General features: G+C 41.7%; 2 protein-coding genes across 4 annotated transcripts; one reads left to right on the top strand and one right to left on the bottom strand.

Annotated features, from left to right (window-relative positions):
- Positions 1 to 1,657: 1,657 nt before the first annotated feature.
- Positions 1,658 to 10,283, bottom strand: Ahsp (alpha hemoglobin stabilizing protein). 3 transcript variants are annotated; one of them, XM_026400389.2, is made up of 4 exons: positions 9,760 to 10,283; positions 2,453 to 2,574; positions 2,201 to 2,279; positions 1,658 to 1,967 (listed from the first exon to the last, which is right to left on the bottom strand). In XM_026400389.2, the coding sequence occupies exons 3-4, from the start codon at positions 2,273 to 2,275 to the stop codon at positions 1,734 to 1,736; spliced, it is 309 nt and encodes a 102-aa protein (XP_026256174.1). In that variant the 5' UTR covers positions 2,276 to 2,279; positions 2,453 to 2,574; positions 9,760 to 10,283; the 3' UTR covers positions 1,658 to 1,733. The 3 variants fall into 3 exon arrangements, with proteins under 3 accessions (XP_026256174.1, XP_026256173.1, XP_026256175.1); XM_026400388.2 differs by lacking the exon at positions 9,760 to 10,283 and adding an exon at positions 9,027 to 9,369; XM_026400390.2 differs by lacking the exons at positions 2,453 to 2,574; positions 9,760 to 10,283 and adding an exon at positions 9,027 to 9,383.
- On the top strand, positions 9,398 to 20,932 carry Rusf1 (RUS family member 1). Its single transcript, XM_026400387.2, has 13 exons — positions 9,398 to 9,780; positions 10,203 to 10,317; positions 14,094 to 14,139; positions 15,247 to 15,279; positions 15,370 to 15,475; positions 16,459 to 16,560; positions 18,439 to 18,509; positions 18,589 to 18,773; positions 18,855 to 18,912; positions 19,324 to 19,394; positions 20,019 to 20,162; positions 20,258 to 20,335; positions 20,818 to 20,932. Exons 1-13 carry the CDS (start codon positions 9,484 to 9,486, stop codon positions 20,913 to 20,915), a joined length of 1,404 nt encoding a protein of 467 aa, XP_026256172.1. The 5' UTR covers positions 9,398 to 9,483; the 3' UTR covers positions 20,916 to 20,932.
- Positions 20,933 to 20,980: the final 48 nt, after the last annotated feature.

Here is a 20,980-nt window from a genome sequence, read left to right as displayed (position 1 = left end):
CACTGCACACAGCAACAGTGTAACTCCAATAACTTTTTTCATGTAGTTTCTCCATCACTTTCTTCCACTCATGCACACTAGTCCAAAGGAGAGGATGTTGACTACTGTCCCAGTGAGTGAGCACCAGGTCCCAGTTAACAGACTGAGATTTTTCTGAGGGGTACAGAAGATAGGCACTGGCCCCTGCCTAGGGCACCGGCTCCACCTCAGAGGTGCTGGCAGCCTCTTTCCATTGGAGGCGATTCTGGCAGAGTCTGAGGCCCCCACACATCCACACTTTGGAAGAATGGCTAGGGCCACTGAACTGAGGTCTGGTTCAGGGTAAACCAAACTGCAAAGGAGAAGAAAAAAAAAGAGAGATGGGGGTGCACAGATCCGAGAAAGCCTGCTAGTGACAGGAACTGGGGAACGACGCCTCAGCCCTGAAACTTTCCCCACCCAAGAAGAAACACAGAAAAGCTCTAGGCGGCGCCAAGCGGGATCTGATTGACGTGACCCGCCTCCTCGCCCCGCCCCTCTGCCCCGCGCAGTCCCTAAGGCCTCGGGGCTTTCAGACGAGTTAGCGCTGCGATCCAAAACCTTCATTTCGTATTCGTTTTGTTTTTATTCTTTTTAATTATACACAACATTAGGATTCATTTTGACATAATAATAAAAGCATGGAGTATAATTTGTTCTAATGCAGTCCCCAGTACTTCCCAATTCCCTTTCCCTCCTATCCTCCCTCCCCCTTCCCTTCCCTGTACCTTACTGATCTATTTACTTATAGTTTTGTGACTTTTTAAAAATATTTATTTATTTGTTTGTTATTGGCAGACACAACATCTTTGTTGGTATGTGGTGCTGAGGATCGAACCCGGGCCGCACGCATGCCAGGCGAGCGCGCTACCGCTGGAGCCACATCCCCAGCCCCTGTGACTTTTTTTTTTTTTTTCATTTCGTTTTTCAAAAGTAATGACCCTGACCCAATTGTGGTTTCACCCCAGAGCTCTAATAGGAGTCAGGAGGTCTGAGAGAAAAGAGGAAAGTGACAGAGACGGCTCAAGCAGTGGGAAAGGCTGGCTTCTGATTTTTCCCAGTCCTGGGATCTGGGTCTGAAGGATGGTGGAGCCAAAGGGTAAAGATTTGGCCATCTGAAATATACCAGACGTATTGAATGGTTCCCAATATCCTTTCTAACTCTGAATTCCTGAGATATTTCGGGGAGTACCCTCAAAGGTATTCTGTAGTAGCCTTGGAATCAGAAAATCCTAGAATATTGTTCAAGTAGGAGCTAAGGGCAGGTGATTGAATAATCGTGGCAGTAAACCTGGCTCTGGTTGAACCAAGGAGACTTGCAACAGCTTTCTGCTAGAGTAACATATCACTGGACCATAATTTCTGGAAGGCTTTTATCTCCCTTTTTCTACCACCCACTTCATCCCAGCACTTTCACTTTAGTCCCTGCCTTCCTGGCCCTTAGTTCAGCCTATTTTAGTACTGCCCAGTGGTTACTTAAACCTGCTAACCTCTATTACTAAATTAAGTCTCCAAGATCATATCTAAGAAGGATTGAAGAAAAAGAAACCAACTGCCCTCATAAGCCAGGGCCAGACAATGGAAAAAGAGCCAGGAAGTCCAGTAAAAGCAGTACTGGTATTTATTGGGGTATCATGAAGAAGCACATCCTGAGTACATGATCTACAAAGCCAGAATTTAAGGGCTTCTTGGAGATGAAGGCCTGGATCTCTGGGCTAGAAGGAAGGAAGCTTATGGTTTGGGTGCTCATGGGATTTCAGGAAGTCCTTATATTTAACCAGAAAAGATTTTGCCAGAATGTCCAACTGTTGCTGGAGTTCCTGCAGAGCCCCAACTTGTTCTTGCTGCTCCCCTTTCATATGCTGCTTGTAATAGCTGACATAGAAGTTCACCCAATCATCCACCACAGTCACCATGTCTTCTTCAGAAATAAGAGGATCATTAAAGACCTGGGGAAAGTAGAGAGAGAGTTAGCAAGGAAGAATGTGGTCAGCAATGTGATTCAGGAATACCAGAACAGTCTCACAAACTCTCACATCTCTTTTCTCTGATTTATATTCCATATCTTTAGTTCATTCCATTAACCACCATCACCCTCAAGTTTCAAATTATTCTCCCTTCTCTGTCCTCACCCCAACACACGTACTTCAGGCCTGTCCTTTGAAACAGTGCCTGGGCTTACCTGCTGATTCAGCAGAACATTAAATTCCTTCATTCCCGTAGAAATGAGATCCTTATTAGACTGAAGATGGGCCATCTGCCTGTATAGAGAAAGAGGTAGAATTTAAATATCCCTTTCCCTCACCCTTGGTTATTTCCCTCAGTTCTCTCACTGCCTTTAAAGGTCCCTGGTGCTTTGCAGGTACACCTTCTTTCCAAAACTTTTCAAATCTTGCTCTGCTCTGAAGTCACATTTTTCCCAAGTTGGACTCACCTTCAAGTCTAACAGAGTCCCTATATCCTTTGTGCTGAGCTAGATGCAGGCACGAAGTCAAGTGTTCACTTCAGAAGAAAACCGCCACATATCTAGGTTCTGAGGGAGGGTGATAGGTCAGCCTAGGGTGGAGAAGGAGGGTGAGGCTTCCCTGAAGTTAGAGAGATAGACAGCCCAAGAAAAATAGATAAACGAAGAGACCCAAAAATTGCAAAAACTAAACCAGGAACATATGTTTGCCCTCTGCCCCTCAACCCAATATCCAATATCCCATCCAAGTACTCAAGAAACTAACATTAACTGAGCACTTGTTATGTGACAAGCACCTTTACATCATCAACACAGTGTGAGGGCAATCCTTCTCCCCATCTATAGATGACATACTAATAACAGCTACATTACATTTATTCATTTGTGCCAGGCACTATTTCAAACATGTACTATTTATCTTTATTTTGAGGATCCTTTTAGACATATTTTGCAGATGAGCCATCCATAAGATGTGGATCAGGATATGTTCCACAAAAATGGAGATGTATTTATCTTGTTCTCAGATATATCATCAAGTATTCAATAAAGCAGAAATACTTTTTCTTATTTTTAAATTTTTTCCTAATGTTTTCCATTCTAACAGATTATTTTCAAATTTCAAAATCACTACATACTAATCAAAATAATCAAAGAAATACAAAAGTGTACACTGAAATTTTTGATCATTTTGCTGTCCACACAGAAGTAACCAGCATTAAGGATGTATGTATTTCCTGTTGTAGTTTTTGCCACTCAAACACCAACATTCAGGGGCTGCTGTTGTAGCTTAGTGGTAGAGTGCTTGCCTAGCATGTGTGAGGCACTGGGTTCAATCCTCAGCACCACATAAAAACTAATAAATAAATAAATGCATAAATATTTCTTAAAAAACAACATTCATAGACACTTATATATTCATAGTGACTTGTTAATTTGCTTTTTGATTACAGTATTTTCTTAATAAACATTTAACAATATTGACTTCTTTTTGGTGTACAGTTTATTAATTTTAAGACTTATATAGAGTCACATCACTGTCACCACGATAAGGATATAGAACATTTCCATCACCCAAAAAAACTTCTTTGTGATACTCCTTCACTTTGTAGTCACCTCCATTCCACTCCTGAACCTGGCAATAACTAAACATCCTCCATCACTATCCTCCATCACTACAGTTCAGTCTTTTTAAAGATGTCATGTCAATGGAATCAATCATAAAAAATGCATAACCTTTGAGACCCACTTCTTTCTCCTAGCATAATGACTTTGAGGTTCATCCAAATTGTTACAAGTATCTATAAGTTGTTCTTTTTCATTGCTGAGTGTACGTTGTATGGATGCACCACAATTTATTTATTCAGCCACTGAAGGACATCTCAATTGTTTGCAGTTTTGGCAAATATGAATAGAAATTCTATAAACATTTGTGTACAAGTTTTTGTGTGAATATGTTTTCATTTATCTAGAGCAGAAAATATGTTTACCACTAGGAGGAATAGTTACACTACAACTTAACAAAATACATATATACAGAAACAATAACAAACTCTGACAGTTCAATAATAAAACAAATAACCCAATCTTTCAAATAGTCAAAATATTAGAACACATGTCATAAAGAAAATATACAAAAAGATAATAATCAAATGAAAAAGATGTTCAGTATCATTACTCATCAGGAAAATGCAAATTAAAGCCACAATGTGTTATCACTTCATGCCCCTTTCAATGACTAAAATTAAAAAGACTGGCTAAGTGTTGGTGAGGTTGTGGAACAATTTAGAATTATCATACATTACTGTTGGGAGTGTAAAATGGTACTATCACTTTGAAAAACAGCATACAGCAAAACCACGTGCCTTCTGGTATAGTTCATTAATTTCAACACACATATTAATTCACATAATTACTACCATAATAAGATACAGAGCATTTCCATCACTCCCTCCAAAAAAAAAAAAAAAACCCTCCTTTGTGTTACTCTTTTATAGCTACCACCATTCCCATTTGGCAATTTCCTTTAAAAAGTTCACTTACCACATGACCCAGCAATACCCTCATAGGTATTTTATCCATGATAAATGAATATACATGTCTACAAAATTCTTAAATGCAAATGCAGGTGTTCATAGCACCTTTATTCATCATTGACCTAAATTGGACACAATCTAAATATTCACAAACCAAAGAATGGCTATACAAATTGCAGTATATTCATGCAATTTTTTAAAAGAATAGACTAATGTTTGATAATATGATAATATGAATGAATCTCATAAACATGCTGACCAAAGATGACAACTATAAAACTACATATAGCACACTATAATTCTATTTGTATGCAGTTCTAGAATAGGCAATATTAATCTGTAATGGAAAGAAAGCAAATTTGGTTACATGGAGTCAGAATAAAGTGTGAGAATTAAAATGCAGAAGTGGCTGATTGCCCTTTTTACACACACACACACAAACATCTTGATTATGACAAGCAACTTCATATACTTTTACAAGGAGTATAAATTGGTAAAACTTTTTAAAGGATAATTTTACAATTCTTTGAATTAAAATACATATGTGTTTCAACCCAATGATTCTGCTTTGGATTCTACCTTGGACTCTACTTTTATAACACATAGATATGCTTGTACAAGGAATTTGCCATCCCAGTTTGTACAGATGAAAAGGTAGAAATAATATAAAATTTTATCAATAGAGAGAATCTTGAAAGAAACTATGGCATGATGTGGAGCTAATAAAATAGATGAAAGCCAGACAAAGGCACATGCCTGTGATCCCAGTGACTTGGAAGGATGAGGCAGGAGGATTGCAAGTTCGAGACCAGACTCAGCAAATTATTAAGGCCCTAAGCAACTTATAGAGACCCTGTCCCAAAACAAAAAGGGCTGGGGGTGTGGTTTAGTGATTAAGTGTTCTTGAGGTCAATTCCCCTGTCCCCCAAAAAATAAAAAATAAAATAAAAAAGTGTAGATACATATGTGCTAATATGAAATATCTTTAAGACAATGTTAAATGAACTATAGTTTGAATAAATTAAACCAGGCCAGGATACTGGAGTAGGAATTAATTTCAAAACTATGTGTATAATGATAGACTGTTAACTTCTAGAGAGGGACTGTTATTGGCTGGGAAAATGGAAAGAGGAATTCTTGCAAGGGAGAATTTGACCTTACCTCTCAGTATTATTTGAATTATTTTATAGCAAAAAAATTATCTGTTTTTTTAGGGGCTGGGTTTGTGGCTCAGTGGTAGAGCACTTGCTTAGCATGTGTGAGGCACTGGGTTCAATCCTCAGCAGCACATATAAATAAATTAATAAAACAAAGGTCCATCAACATCTAAAAAAATCTTTAAATTTTTTTTAATTCTTAAAATTAATGTAATTTAAGAAAGTAAAGGAGGGTATTTTAAAAATTGTTCATTTCAGGTTTGAATCCTGCTTCATTTCCTAGCAGATTAATAGCTGTTCACTAAATATTTGTTGAATGAATAAATGAATGGTTTTGCCACTTTTCAGCTCTGTGATGTTGATGAATTCACTTTAAATATATGTGTCAGATTTTATTCTGTAAAGGAAGAATAAAATAATAATATGTCTATTTTATAAGAATTATTGGAAAAAAATTCATTCATTCATTCCACAAGTAGATATTTGGCATCTACCTTGTGCCAGGCACTGATATGAGACAACAAAATATACTGACACCAAAGATAAAGTTCCTGTCTTCTTGGAGCTTACCTCTAGTTGGGGACTTGAAGGAATGAATTATAAGGGGCAAACTGTGAGAGATAAGGCAGGACCCAATCTACAAAGCTTTATGGGCCATCCCAAGAAGTTTGGGTTTATTTTCAAATGTGAAGAAAAGTCATTGAAGAGCTTCAATACCAAAATCTCCTTCCATAAAAATAATGAAAAGCCACTGAAAGATTTTAAGCAAGGGAATTATAAGTTATGAGGTCTTTGGAATATATATATATATATAAATATATATATAAATATATAAATATATATATATATATATATATATATATATATATATATATATATATAGGCAGGAGTAGAATTGGGGAGATCAATGAGAGTAAAACCAATAATATGAGGAGTTTGGACTATTCTGCCCAGGGCATAATATACTACTTGGTGCCAGGAGTTAGGGGCAGGCTACCAAAAGGTAAAGGAAGTGAAATTATTTCTTTTTCAAGTCACTAATCTGCACCCTTGGGTCAGGGGAGGTATATGATAAGTCCTTGTCCTCAAAGACTTAAAGTCCACCTGGGACATGACAGAGATAACTAATAAAATGAAATACAAAGTGGCTTAAGGCAGCATTTTAAGGGCCAAACAGGTATTACAATGAATAAGGACTGCCATGGTCTTTGAGCAGGGATAGGTCAATGTGACATTGATAGTCAGTAAAGCTGAAGAAATCCTATAAATAGTGCGACCATATCAGTTAACTCAGGACAGCTCCACTTTAGACCTGTTATATCAACATAATTACTAATAGTAATTCTTTGATGACACTCTCAAAAGTCCTGGTTTAGACAATAAATTATACAATGAAACTAATTATGAATGTCACTTGGCCTGCCTCACATGAAGCTAAGGGTCTCACATTGAAACACTTAAACAATGGCTAATGCTTAAATAGTATGTACTTTGTGCCATATACAGTTCAAGAGCTTTACACAAATGTGACTCACTTAATCCTCATCTTAACCATATGTTGTAAGCACTAATATTGTTCCCATGTAGAAATGAAGAAACTAAAGAGCAGAAAATGAGTAACTTGTCTAAGATCTCACAGGTACAACCATAGTGGAACAGACCCTGGATTCAAGGTAAGGCCTTTGGATGGAATTCATTCACAGAAGTTGGTCTCAGAGTTAGGTACACTCACAGAAATTAATATTTAAAAATTAATGAAGTATTTACAACCTTTCAATTTTTCACCAGGACACTCAATTTTAAAAAAAAATTAAATACTTGGGTTTATCTCAGCCTCAGAGAGACTCTATGTAGGTGTCAGATAAGGTGAGATGTGGTAGAAAGGTTTCCATGAGAAGGTGGTAGTTTGGGAGAACCAGAAGTTTTAGGGAGAGAATTTTCAACTGGGACCAAACTGGATTGAGGGGAGTCCAAGAATGTCAGGTTAAGGAACCAGGATATTTTATTTTCTGACTTAAAACAAAGAGAATGCTCCTGGCAAATTTCTACTTCTTGGAGAAGACACTGCATTAGAAGATAAAAAAGGGAGCATATAATATGAGTTGGAAGGGAAAGAAACATTCTGTCTTTGGACTTTCCTCCCAATTTCATGGACCTTCTCCCCAAATGAACACACAAAAACTTCCTGTTTATCTTGTTATCTGACACTATTGTTGCAATCCCTTGATATTTTTCATCCCTTCAACTCCTTAGGAGGCTTTCAGAAATAATATTCTCCTAGTCTTAGGGATGTCTGAAGGGCAGAGAATTTCTAGTCAAGTCTAGGTGTTACTGAAGCAAGTTCATCTACTCACTTGAAAAGTCCCTCTAAAAGACTAATGACTTGAAGACAAATTATTGGGACAATGAAAGAGATTTATTTGGAAATCCAGCAAACCCAAGAGAATGGGAGGCTATCTCTAACCAAGACCATCTTACGGAACTCAAGTATGCAAAGAGGCTTTCTAGGGAAGAAAACCAAGGCAAGGGAAGCATTGTTCAAGAAAAACTCATGACTAAAGACTTCTAGGTGCTGCTCCAGTGGCCTGGAACCCAACATTATCTTAGTTACTCTTACCTTGTTGTCTTAAGTCTCAAAGACAAAGAGAAAGATTAGGTAAATTTAGATAAAATCAATCTTGTATTATTGTTCCAGATAAAACATTTCTTAAGTGATTAATATGTCAACATGCAGAGTTGAGCAGAAACATTCTAATCTAAAAGTTAAGGTAGCAAGGAGATATTCAGTATGAAGGCAGAGAAGCCAAGCCTTTTCATCCTATTTTAGTTGCCAGTCGGATATCTGCAGGCCTAAGTGAAAAGTCAATGCCTTCAGCAAAAGCAGCCTCAAGGCCCTGAAGAATAACCTAGGCAAAACTGTTCATCATAACCAACAGGTCTAAAAGTGTTATCTACAGCAAAGTTAGTGGGAGACTAATTATATATTGCTCAGCTACTGTGACGTCCAAATTTTTTTATTTTTAAGAACAATTAAAAGCAAGTAAAGCTAAAGGGCTTATTTAGGTTTTCCCTGAGTTACACAGGGACACCAGAAGAGAGTAGGGCAACTGAGTGGCTCAATAGGGCCTCAGGGATCATCTTGTGAAATTTCTTCTCTTCATGCATTCATTCATTCATTCATAAGTATCTTTTAGCATCTACTGTGAGTTAGGTAGAACTGACAACGAGAGAGAGAGAGAGAGAGAGAGAGAGAGAGAGAGAGAGAGAGAGAGAGAGAGAGAGAATATTGTCCTTACCCTCAGAGAGAGAGAGAGAGAGAGAGAGAGAGAGAGAGAGAGAGAATATTGTCCTTACCCTCATAGCAAAGGAGATCAATTGGAAGGGATTTGAATCTGAAGCCTGTACATCGTTCAAGATGCAGAGAGAGAGAGAGACACTGATTAACCCAAAGCCACACAGCTAAAAATTGTGCAGCCCTACAAAGTCTAACGATTAAAACCGTTTCCCTAGAGATAACTTCTTTCCTTTTCCCCATAAGTGAAAGTTCAGGTCACAAAGAATTAAAATGTCTTTCAAGGCCAAAAGCCCCCATTGCTTCTGTGTCCAAATACAATTTGCTACCTCGCCTCCGGCACTCCCCCCGCCAAAAAAAAAAAAAAAAAAATCCGGATCAATCCTGCAGTATTCAAGTAGGGTTGCAGAAGCCCGCTGCCAATTAGCGAAAGAATGTTGCCCCTCCGCAGCCGCCGTAGCCGAGCCGGAAGTGTAGCCTGGCCGGTCTTCTAGCGAGATTCCAACCAAGAGGGTAGAGATGGCTGACGTGGCGAGTCTTGAAACCCCACTGTGCTCGGAACAGTTTGGCTCCGGAGCTGCACGGGGCTGCCGCGCCGCCCCAGACGGCAGCCTGCAATGGGAAGCGGAGGAAAGGCGCTGGTGGAGGTTCCCCGCCTTCGCGGTGAAACCCACAGGACGAGAAGGGGACGGAGAGGGGTCTCCTGGGCCCGCTTTACTCCCTCTGTCGGGTCTGCAGGCAGTTTTCCTGCCTCAAGGCTTCCCCGATAGCGTCAGCCCCGATTATCTGCCTTACCAGATATGGGACTCCGTGCAGGTCAGCCCAGCCGTCCGGGGCAGATGTTGGCATGTGACTGGAGGTTAGGGAACGGAGCAGGCCACCTCCCTGCTCCTTTATAAACGGGAGACTGGCCGAGCCTTGGAGCACATCTGTAATCCCAGCAGCTCTGGACGCTGAGACTAGAGGATCACGAGTTGAAGCCAGCCTCAGCAATTTAGGGAGCCCTAAGCAACTTAGCGAGCCCATGTCTCTAATAAAATATAAAAAAGGACTGACGATGTGGCTCATTGGTTAAGCCTGGGTTCAATTCCTGATTCCAATAGATAAATAAACGCGAGACTGGATCCCAGATCGTAACTATGACATGTATTAGGCCATACACCAAGAAGAATCCATAATAGAACGTAGACCGCCTTGCTCCTGCGATCACTTCTCACTCCCCTTCTTTTCTTCCTCAGGCCTTTGCTTCCAGCCTGTCCGGCTCCCTGGCCACGCATGCAGTCTTGCTGGGCATAGGTGTGGGGAACGCAAAAGCCTCTGTTTCAGCTGCCACGGCCACCTGGCTTGTGAAAGGTGAGCAGGACCCCTGGAGCCTCACCTGTTGCTCTCAGCCATGCCTTTTCTTTGGCCTCCTTTTCCTCCACTGCAAAACCAGCCCTGCTTTCCCACTTGATCAGTGTTTGGACCTCCAACTCTGGGCTCTGATATGTGTATGCTGCAGGTAGCATACAAAAGCCAAGTATCCCCAGTGCTTAGAACAGCGTTTTATACCTTCATCCCTTACACCAGCCCGGCCCCTGCACTAGTTGCCCATACAAACTGCAGAGTCCCTAAATCATTTGGATCCCAAATCCCCAAATTAACTGCCCCCTCCCCTTTATACCAAGTCTCTGTAGAGATTTGCATGAAAATGTAATTTTTTGAATAAAACCAACCACCTAGGATTGATTTTTTATGGAAATTGGTTAGTTCGTGGGGGGAGAAGGATGTAGTTGGTCCTGAGTAAAAGAAGGTTCTGGAAAGGATAAATGGTATCCTGTATCCTCTAAGATACTAGATGCTGCTGTAAGTGGTAACTATAGTGACCATCTGCTGAGTGTGTACAATTTTTTAAAAAATCACTGAGGGGGGAAAAAAGATATAGTTTGGTACTGTGTCACCTACAAAGTGAAGTATAGAATAAAAGGGAAACTGCCACTTATTCTTCAGGAGTACACATTGGCCACTGTCCTTTGTCCCTCACCTCTATTCCTAATGGATGTTTAAATCAAATCTAAGGGGAAGTGCATTCTCTCCTAGCTTCTGTCTGACCACACCTCTGGTGAGCCTTTCTATATCTTTTGGAGAATCAGGAGGCTTCTGCTGATACCTTATTAATAAGGCTGAGCAAACTGTCCAGATAAGAGTCACCTCTGGAAAACTTTCTCTGACAGTGCATGCTAGTGGAGAGGTGATGGTAATCTGGCTTGTTGTCCTGATTGTCTCTTTGTTTAATGAAAACAAGGATAGTTATGCTAACAGTGCTTACTGTCAGTTTTTGCTGATTCGGTTTTCAAGTAGCTCTGACATACATATAGCCATTATCCCCATTTTATAGATGAGAAACTCATTGCTCACATCCAATTTAAGTGGAGTTAAATACTTAGGTTCAAGTGGTAGGGCATGGACTTGAACCTAAGTGATTTACCTCCAGAGTCTATTTTCATGTTACCATATCCTGCTGAATTTGAATCTTTTCCATTACTTTCCTGTTGGCTAAGTTTTTGGAAAGCAGTTGGAATTTGGGTCAGTAGTTGATTTTTTTTTAATATATCATTTCTTAGCATCCCAGTCTCATCCCCAGTATGTTGCCTATGTATGTCTTCAACTCAGATAAGTTATTAAGAAAAAATAAGACAATTTGAAGGTATGAAAAAAATATCCACTTATTTTACAATCTATTTTCATGTTAAAAGAAGCCCTCTTAATTAGGATTTTACAAGCTTGTTTCCATCAAACATAAGAAATTTGTATGCAGAGGATCATATAAGAAACTCCCTTGTAATTTTTTTTTTTTATATTTATTTTTTTTATTTTTTTTTTTTAGTTCTTGGAGGACACAACATCTTTGTTGGTATGTGGTGCTGGGGATCGAACCCGGGCCGCACGCATGCCAGGCGAGCGCGCTACCGCTTGAGCCACATCCCCAGCCCCCCTTGTAATTTTTTGATGTGAACATTTTCAGCTACAAACCTCATGCAATGAGGTTAATTGTTATAATTAGTAATAGTACTACTACTAGAAGCTAATAACTTTGACAGCCTACTGCAAGCCAGGTGTTTTGCCCACGTACATGTAAATGTGTCTTAATCCCTGCAGCAGCCTTGGATACCATTATTCATTTTTCAGGTTGGAGAAACTGAGGCACATAAAAGTTAAGTAACTTGTCTAAGTTCACTTAGGGCCAGGATTTGGATCCAGGCTGACTGACGCCTGTGTTCCACTCTTCACTATCACACTGTGCCAGTTAGTATTTTAGAGTAGAGTCAAATATAGTTTGCAGACAGCTGATTCCTACTAGACTCAGACATTTCTAGATTTTACAGCTCTGCTAATTGTGAGATGAGGAAGAGTAGGTGGGAATTAAGTTTCCTTTTCTGGTGGATAATATTGACTTTCACATATTAAGGAAGGTATTATTATATTATTAATGCATCCTTATGCCAACCTGCAGGTGCTGATGGGTGCCCTGCAAACTGCCTCAAAGAAAGGTAGAGTAGGCTCCCTTTATGTTAAGTGGCTGAGGAAGATAATACACAATTTGTTGACTGTATAGTCAAAGGAAAGATAAATGGAGTCTGGCCCAGTGGGCTCCCCTCCCTCTCAACCAATAAAAGTGGTTTTGCCATTTTTTAAGTCACTAAATTGATCCAGTATAAGAATTTAACTGGAACAATGAGAATTTTATTTAGAATGTAATGTACTTGAGGGAAGAGGATAAGGTGAGTGACAGAAAAGAGGAAGCCTATAAAGCCATCTTGATGGGTATTACTTCCAAGGTCAGAAAGGGGACAGAAATGAAGTAGAACAGGCTGGATGGGAATGGGTTATATACATGCATCCTCTGAGTGAGGTAGCCACTGCTCAGCCCCAGCTGATTGTGATAGTAAGGGAAGTAAGACCTCAAAGTCTTCCAGAAAATAAGTCATGTCCTCAAAGTCTTCCAGAAAAGCTAGAAATTCAATTTTTCTTATAAAGATATCCCAATTTTGTTCATGAGACTTCTCTGAACTTCAGTGGCTTTGTCTGTGAAAGACAATGATCCCTCCCAAGTTTATAGGATGAGTGAAAATTGATAGGTGTAGGTATGTCAGGTGTCCACCAGAGTGCTTAACAGTCTCCCTCAAGTCCATAGTTGGTGAAGCATGTCCATTAAAAGACCTCAGTGCCCAAGAACAGAAGTTACTGCACATCTGTCTTCATTGTCAGATGAGGAGGATTGGTCTATGTCACCACCTTTGTATATTTTAGGATGCTCCTAACCTTCATTCCCACAACCTAGTTTCCTTTCCCCCTGGATCCTTCTCTTGAGGGTCTATCACCTCAAGCTCAAGCAAATTGGAGTTCTCTGCCTATCCTACCTGTCCTTTCCAGTGCCCACCATGTGAGTACCTCCCAGTTATCTGGTTCTCAAACATTCCTTCCTTGTGATCCCCTTGCTGGGCTTAATGGGTGCTATTTCAGTATAAGATATGACCTGAATTAAAAATATTTTCTATAAAGAGCCAGGTGATAAATATTTTACCCATTGCAGGGTGTGTAGTCATAGCCACTCAGTTCAATCATTGTGTCACAAAAACAATCACGACAATCCATAAACAGACCTTTTGAAGAGTTTTACCAAATAGATATATATTCCTAAGCACTATGTGGTTTTAGTTTTAAAATTCTCTGAAAAATTATCTTGTGCTATCTAGACTTCATGCAAGATTTTAATACTAGTATTCATCTATGTTGATGTGAGGAGTTGGGGTTCATTGTGCATTATTCATATGCCACTGAGTGAACACACCAGAATTTATACATTCTTTTCTCAGTGAGCATTTGCAGTATCCCAGTTTCTTGCTGTTTTTAACAATGCTGCAAAGAATATTTCTTGTCTGTGTCTTTCAGTGTACATGTGTACATAGTTCTCTTGGGCACTTCTGACCACATCAGACAGCTATGTCTGTTCAGAACTTATCATACTACATGCACCTCCTAAGGACAGTGTGACCCAGGGTGAATTAGCCAGTTCCATGCTAGAGTCTGCCAGGCTCTGCAGCTCCTAAATCTCTTCCTTGTTCCTTACCAATGCCTTTCTCCCCCAGATTCAACTGGCATGCTGGGCCGTATCATCTTTGCCTGGTGGAAGGGGTGAGTTTCTCTTCCTAGGCCACAGACCTAAAGCAATACTCCCTAGTTGTGGTAGTCATGATAGTAATAATGTCACCTTCAATGATGATTGCAAAGGTCAATGCAATAGTCTGAATGTGCTTAGCACATTGCATGGCACATAATGAGGACTCAACTGTGTCCCATAAGCACTGTATATATTTCTCGAATCCTTATAACAACTTTATAGGATAGGATTGAATGTGTACATTTTAAAGATGTGAATCATGCCTAGAAGAGGCTTGTTACCTAAGCCATATGATCTGTATTAGTGAAATAGGATTTGAACCCAAAGCGTGTACTCTTTCAATGGTATCAACTGGTTTATTGGGCAGAACCCCCGGTCAGGCACATATATTCAGAAGTTCCACTCTGTACTTGCTGTATACCCTACCCAAGAATGCTCTCCCTTTTCCTCCAGGAGATTTCAAATTAAGGTTTGGGACTAATGCTGTAAATTCTGAACTGGCCTGAGGGCTGCAGCATTTCCTGCCACTGGGATTTTAGAGAAACGGTATCCAGGTGTTTATGCACAGGCCTGGGACACAAGGACAGAAGAGGTAGCCATCTGTGGTGTCATATAACAGAAATATCCTCTATGTATGTTAGACCCCAGCTCTTTTCTTGGCCTTTCTTCCATCTCCACCCACTGTGGATGTGATCCAAGAGAATTTGTATCAGATATCAGTAACATGCAGAATTATACTGAATTTAGTGTTTACCAATTTAAAATATATGGACTTTTTTTCTGGATATCCTCAATGAAGCAGGAAGGAAAGAGGTGAAGAACCCAGGAACAGCCTCACTCAAAGGATGGCAAAGGTTAGGGGTCAGCCACAAAACAGATTTTTCCCTTAGTAAGTCATGGATTAGTAAGGGGAAAACAGTTGCCTGAAGGTTCTCCCACTTAATGGTCACATTTTAGGCAGCAGTGACAAAATATGAGAACAGATGTGTGGCTAGAGGTATGTGTTTTCCCTGAACTCTTTAGATCTTGTCATGGCCTAGGACTCCCCACACTGCCCACAGGATGTTTTTTCTCCTTTTTCTCCTTCATTTTAAATTGCAACAACATTTTATTCCCTGCAGGGGCAAACTGGACTGTAATGCAAAGCAGTGGAGGTGAGGAAAGGTCTGGGACAGAGAGGAGGAGTCGTCTTCTACTATGAAGGTCTCTTGTCTCTGACTTCTAACCTCTGATCCTTCTACCAGGCTTTTTGCTGACATTCTCAACGATTTAGCCATGTTCCTCGAGATTATGGCTCCCATTTACCCAATCTGTTTCACCATGACCGTCAGCACCAGCAACCTGGCCAAGGTATCCACCTCTAGGGCACCCCTTTGCCCAAGATCCATCTGCCTTGGTAGTGCTCTGTGTGGGCTCATCTGGGCCTGTGCTCAAGGTATTTCTAAGAGAATAGAAAGTTAAGATGTTTCTACTCAGACCCAGCCAAGTTTTCTGATCTGTCTCTAGCCAGATAGCCCTACTCAGTCATCAGTCCAAGGCAGGTTCAGAACCACTGGTGAGGGAGCTCTAAGCTGAGGGGAAGTACTAGTCTTCTATCAACATTTGGAGACAAGCTTCCTGGCCATTTTCCATCCTTTGAGTAAAATATCTATTGAGGGCTGGGGTTGTGGCTCAGTGGTAGAGTGCTCACCTAGCACACATGAGGCACTGGGTTCTATCCTCAGCACCACATAAAATAAAATAAAGGTATTGTGTCCACCTACAACTAAAAATATATATATTAAAAAATCTATTGAACATTTGCTGTGTGTTTGGCATCTAAAAGGGGCTAAATATATAGTGAATATAAACATAAAGTGAATGAAGGTGATGAGAGGTCAGGGCCTCCGGTATAGGTTTTGAATTATCCTGAAAGACTAAAGAGGGCTTAACTGGGACAGAAAGAGTTGAGATGTTACAGGCAGGCATAAAGTTGGAAACCAGACTTGTCTTGGTTGCTTAGCAAGATGGAGGATGTAGCCAAAGTAGGAGTTGGAGGTTGGGGAATATCTGAGCCAAGAATGATCTTTAAGCTTCCGTCTTGAAGAAGGAAATTGAGGTTCCTGGGGCCAGGTTCACAGGGAGATATTGGCAGGCAGGACTTTAGTTTTCTCCTAGAATAGTACAGGAAAGGTGTACCTAGGAAGAGTGCAGGGTGAGAACTGGATACCAGGGCAGCCTTCAGTGCTTTGCTGGGGGGTCACTTCAGGATTTGTTTTCTCAAACTGGTATGAGTCATTTACTTGGTTTACCCACAGAAAGGGTGACCTTCATTCTTTCCTTTCCCCACCCAGTGCATTGTGAGTGTGGCTGGTGGGGCCACTCGAGCTGCACTGACTGTGCACCAGGCTCGGAGAAACAACATGGCCGATGTATCAGCCAAGGATAGCAGCCAGGTAAGCAACCAGGATTGGAGGGACTGGGGAGGGCAGGGGAGAAGTCAGACCAGAGCACAAGTTGGGAGTATGGAGAGAAGTACCTGAGTGCCCCTGGGAAGGGAACAGATGGAAGACACCAAGGAAGTGTTGCCTACTGTGACTGTCAGGATACACACACACACACACACACACACACACACACACACAGGTGTGAGGACACCACTCTGGTGTCAACAAAGCCAAACTGATCTCGGCCCTTGCCCATTGCCTTTATGACTAAGATTGAGCCCTCACCCTTGCTTTCTAGGCCATATCCCACCTCAGGAGCTGGATGTTCTGATCACAGGAGGTCCAGCATACAAAGACACTTGGCAAGTCAAAATGTACTCAACATGGGGCTGTTAGGATCACAAACCAGAGACCTCCACTTAGCAGTTTAGCAGGCCCTGACCAACGAAGCCTGGAGAAGGGGGATAGGGACATTCTTAAAACTGAATCCTGTAGGTATTAGATTTTCCCCAAACTCCTGAGTTCAGTGCTCATGTGCATTGTATCATTTAACTCTCAAACACCCTCTAAGGTAGATACTTTTATTATCCCTGTCTTAACAGATGACAAAAATAAGGCCGAGGGAGGCTCCAGAGATGTGAGGTGGTTTTCTTTTGACACTGAAGCAATTTAAGAACTTCTTTTCTATCCAGTCCTACTTTCCTGCCTTCTCCCATATTGTTTTGTTCAATAATACTAACACAAACTAACATGTTTAAAGCACTAATCACATGCCAAGTATTTCCTTTCTAAAAACTCCTTAAATCCTTAGTGTTATTTTGTAGTAAATATTCATTAGGACCATTGTACAGATGAGGAAGTAAAGAATATAGAGGTCCAATCCATGTAAGTGCCCCTAGGCAAGTCCTTTCTCTCAAGAAATGGTTGAACTAGTTCTTCTGTAGGGTCTCTTCCAGTTCTAATTCTACAAGGTTGTTAAAAGTGGAAAAAATAAATATTGGGCCCTTCTCTTTAGGATCACTCAGCTTCTTGACCTGGTCTCTCACTGGCTCCCAGCCCTGCCTCATCCCAAGCAATTTTTTTCCAAGGTTCCAGGGCTTCCTCAGTGAGGCAGTAATACACACGGGCAACATGCACCAGGTTGTAGGTCCACAGCAGACCCTGATTCCTGATGATGTTGTTTTGTTGCCACTCCATGTAGCTACTAGAAATGACTGTTTTGCCTATAAAAGAGGAGTTTCCTCTGTTCCTGTACTCCAAGGGCCCTGATCTCCCATGCACACCCTTCATTCCACAGCCCACACCTTACCAGGAAGTCTAGATAAAAAGAGCCCTCCAGCTTCTGCACCCTTTGTGCCAGGATCAACTCTCCCTGGAACCCCAGCTAGTCAGGAACACCAATCCAGACTCCTCCTCCTCCCTCATGATGATTTGGAGTCAGGCAGTCTGGGATCTTTTCACATATGGTATCCTCCATCTGGCCATCAGCATATTCTGATAACATGAATTCACAAGGGAAGAGGTTTGGGCCCTTTTGTTCCTTTCCTGCAGTGTGGTTTCCTGACCCTTTTGCAGATTTGTCAGTTATCGCATACCAAGAAATTTGAGAGCCTTTTTAAATGACTATTTAAAAGTAGTTCTTCACAAAGCAGGGAGTGCCTAAGTATGGATGATTTGCAAACAAAGAAGACATGTTCCAGGGCAGTTCTAAGGGTATTGAATGTACATGGGCAGAGTAGTAGCTGTTCAGATTTACTCACCAAAAATGTTAGAAATTTACTCAGTACCCCCATCAGAGTAGGAAGGCATGCAGTGAAAGTTACTTAAAACTGGAAGTCTGGCCTGGATGGGAGCCTTCCAACTCCTGACATCTCTGCCATTTTCCAGGAGACGCTGGTGAACCTAGCAGGGCTCCTGGTCAGCCTCTTGATGCTTCCTCTGGTGTCAGATTGCCCTAGGTAAGCCAGGAGCAAGACTGGGGAGCAGATGCCCAACTGGGTCTCTACCCCCATTGGCCTTTTCACTCTGTTGCCCCAGCCTCAGCCTTGGATGTTTCTTCCTCCTCACTACTCTCCACATCTATGCCAACTACCGGGCAGTCCGTGCCCTTGTCATAGAGACTTTGAATGAAAGCCGGCTTCAGCTGGTCCTGAAGCACTTCCTTCAGAGGGGAGAGGTACTTGACCCCACTTCAGCCAATCAGATGGAGCCATTGTGGACAGGTGACCCAACCCTTTGGTCTCAAAATCAGTGTTTCCCAGCCTCTCCCCATGCCTGGGAATACTAACTCCAGCTTCCCGCAGGTTTCTGGCCATCTCTGTCTCTTTCCCTGGGGGTTCCATTGCACCGCCTGATCTCCAGGTGAGTTGCCCAGATATCCCACTCAATGCTGCTTCTTCCCACAATTCCCAGACATGGAATTGCCTCTCCTCATCAGGTTCCACTTTGCTATTCTATGTTTTTCATTTTCACTGAACAGACTTGAGGGTCAGCGTGAGATCTTGGGAGCAGCAGGGTATATAATATAGTATATAAAGGAAATACGGTTTATTGAATGAAGGAAAGCTGGTGGGAAAATGGGTGATTTCATATAGGAAGAAAGGAAGGATGGATCTGGGGTGTATAGGTTATGGCTAAGGAATAGATGGGAAGTGAGTGAAAGACAGATAAAGTGTGGACAGTTATGTGAAGGACCCACCCTTAACAGTTTGACCAGATGAGGACGCCTCCCTTCACTTTCCCCTCCCCCCACTGCATTCCTCTCTCCACCAGTGTCTTTGAGCTGCAGCAGCTGGTTGAGGGGCAACAAGAACCCTACCTCCTTTGCTGGAACCAGTCACGAAGTGAGTGTGCCACATTCTCCTAGCCTTAAACCCACCTTCATTACTCCTCTGTGGACAGTAGAGACAGCCTGTGTCTTTGAGGGCACCCTAAACTAAAACTTTGATGCATTCAATTTATAACTACATGCCCCTATGAAATTAATTTTATCACTCTGTAAAATGGAGCCATAGTAGTTGCCTTATTACCTTTAGCATTTTCCTGAAAGTCAAATAAGGTGATGACATAAAAACACTTTGTATATTGCCATGCACTCAAATAAGTTTATGGTCTTTGGCTATCCCTGGGGAATCATTCTTTCTCCCATCCTGAGTCACCTCTTGGAGAAACAAGTCCTCGAGATTGCTGATATGTTGATATGTGTGTTAAAAGGTGTTAATCCTCACTAGCAAAATAAACCTACTTCAGTGGGCTGCTGTGAAATTGCATTGTGAATTGAGCATTTCAGTTTGACAATTGGGAAGCAACAGGAGATGTAGTCAGATTGGGAAAGGGTGGGAAGAGAGCCTTCCATATTTGGTTAAGGCCTCTGGAGAAACACAGGTGAAGCGTAAGTGGTGTAGGGTTAAGGGCATTTGGGTCGGTGGCCCTTCCCTAATATCCATCTTTCCCCTGGGTCTCTCCAGACCAAGTACAGGTAGTTCTGAGCCAGATGGCAGGCCCTGAGACAATCCTAAGGGCTGCCACACATGGGCTGGTACTTGGAGCCCTTCAAGAAGATGGACCACTTCCTGAAGAGCTGGAAGAGCTAAGAAACCGAGTGCGGGCAGGTAAGCACCTCATGGTCTAGACTACTGATGACTCAGAGAGGGGTGGAACATCTGTCCTGGTAAGGTATGAGAGCTGGTTCTGCATCCCACCCCAGGTGCTGAGAAAGATAGCTGGGTCATCATCAGAGAGACACATCAAGTGTTGAACAAGCTGTTCCCAAAGTTCTTGAAAGGTAACATTGACCCTGTAGCTTCTTAGACCCTAAAGCCCTCTCCTGTGGTGCTTGCCTATCCTTACCCCATGCTTTTTACCTGGGACATAAAAGACCTGACTTCTCTCTGTAATCTTAAATCTGGGAATCGGTTTCCCTATCGATAAGATAAGGAAGTTAGGATGTCTCTGAGGCTGTGTTGATGTCGAATGTCTGTGTAATCCCAGTTGGAATTTAGGAAACAGGGGAGAGAAGAGGGCTCACCTTAACTTATGATGTCCTTTTATCTAGGACTTATTTCATCCTGCCCCTTTTCCATGTGCTGTCTCTGAATTCTGCTGCAACCAGATAAGGTTTCAGCCTCATTTCAACCTCCCCCAGCAGAGGAGCCCAAGTAGTGCATAGAGTCTGCATCTGGCTGTGCCTCTCCTTACCCACCTTCCAAGGGTCAGCCCATATTCTCCTCCCACCATTCGTAGCATCATCCTGTGACCTTTCCCCAGGATTACAGACAGCTGGCTGGAAGACTGAGAAGCACCAGCTAGAAGTGGATGAGTGGAGGGCCACGTGGTTCCTGTCTCCAGAAAAGAAGGTCTTGTGAGCAGTCCAGATGAAGGCCCAGGGCCCAGGACAGGAGCATGGAGCAAGGACACTTAGACCACAACA

Source organism: Urocitellus parryii, chromosome 9, assembly GCF_045843805.1.
Source record: "Urocitellus parryii isolate mUroPar1 chromosome 9, mUroPar1.hap1, whole genome shotgun sequence".
Taxonomy (NCBI): domain Eukaryota; kingdom Metazoa; phylum Chordata; class Mammalia; order Rodentia; family Sciuridae; genus Urocitellus; species Urocitellus parryii.
Note: the sequence above shows the minus strand (reverse complement) of the source record. Positions and strands in the feature narration are given on the sequence as shown.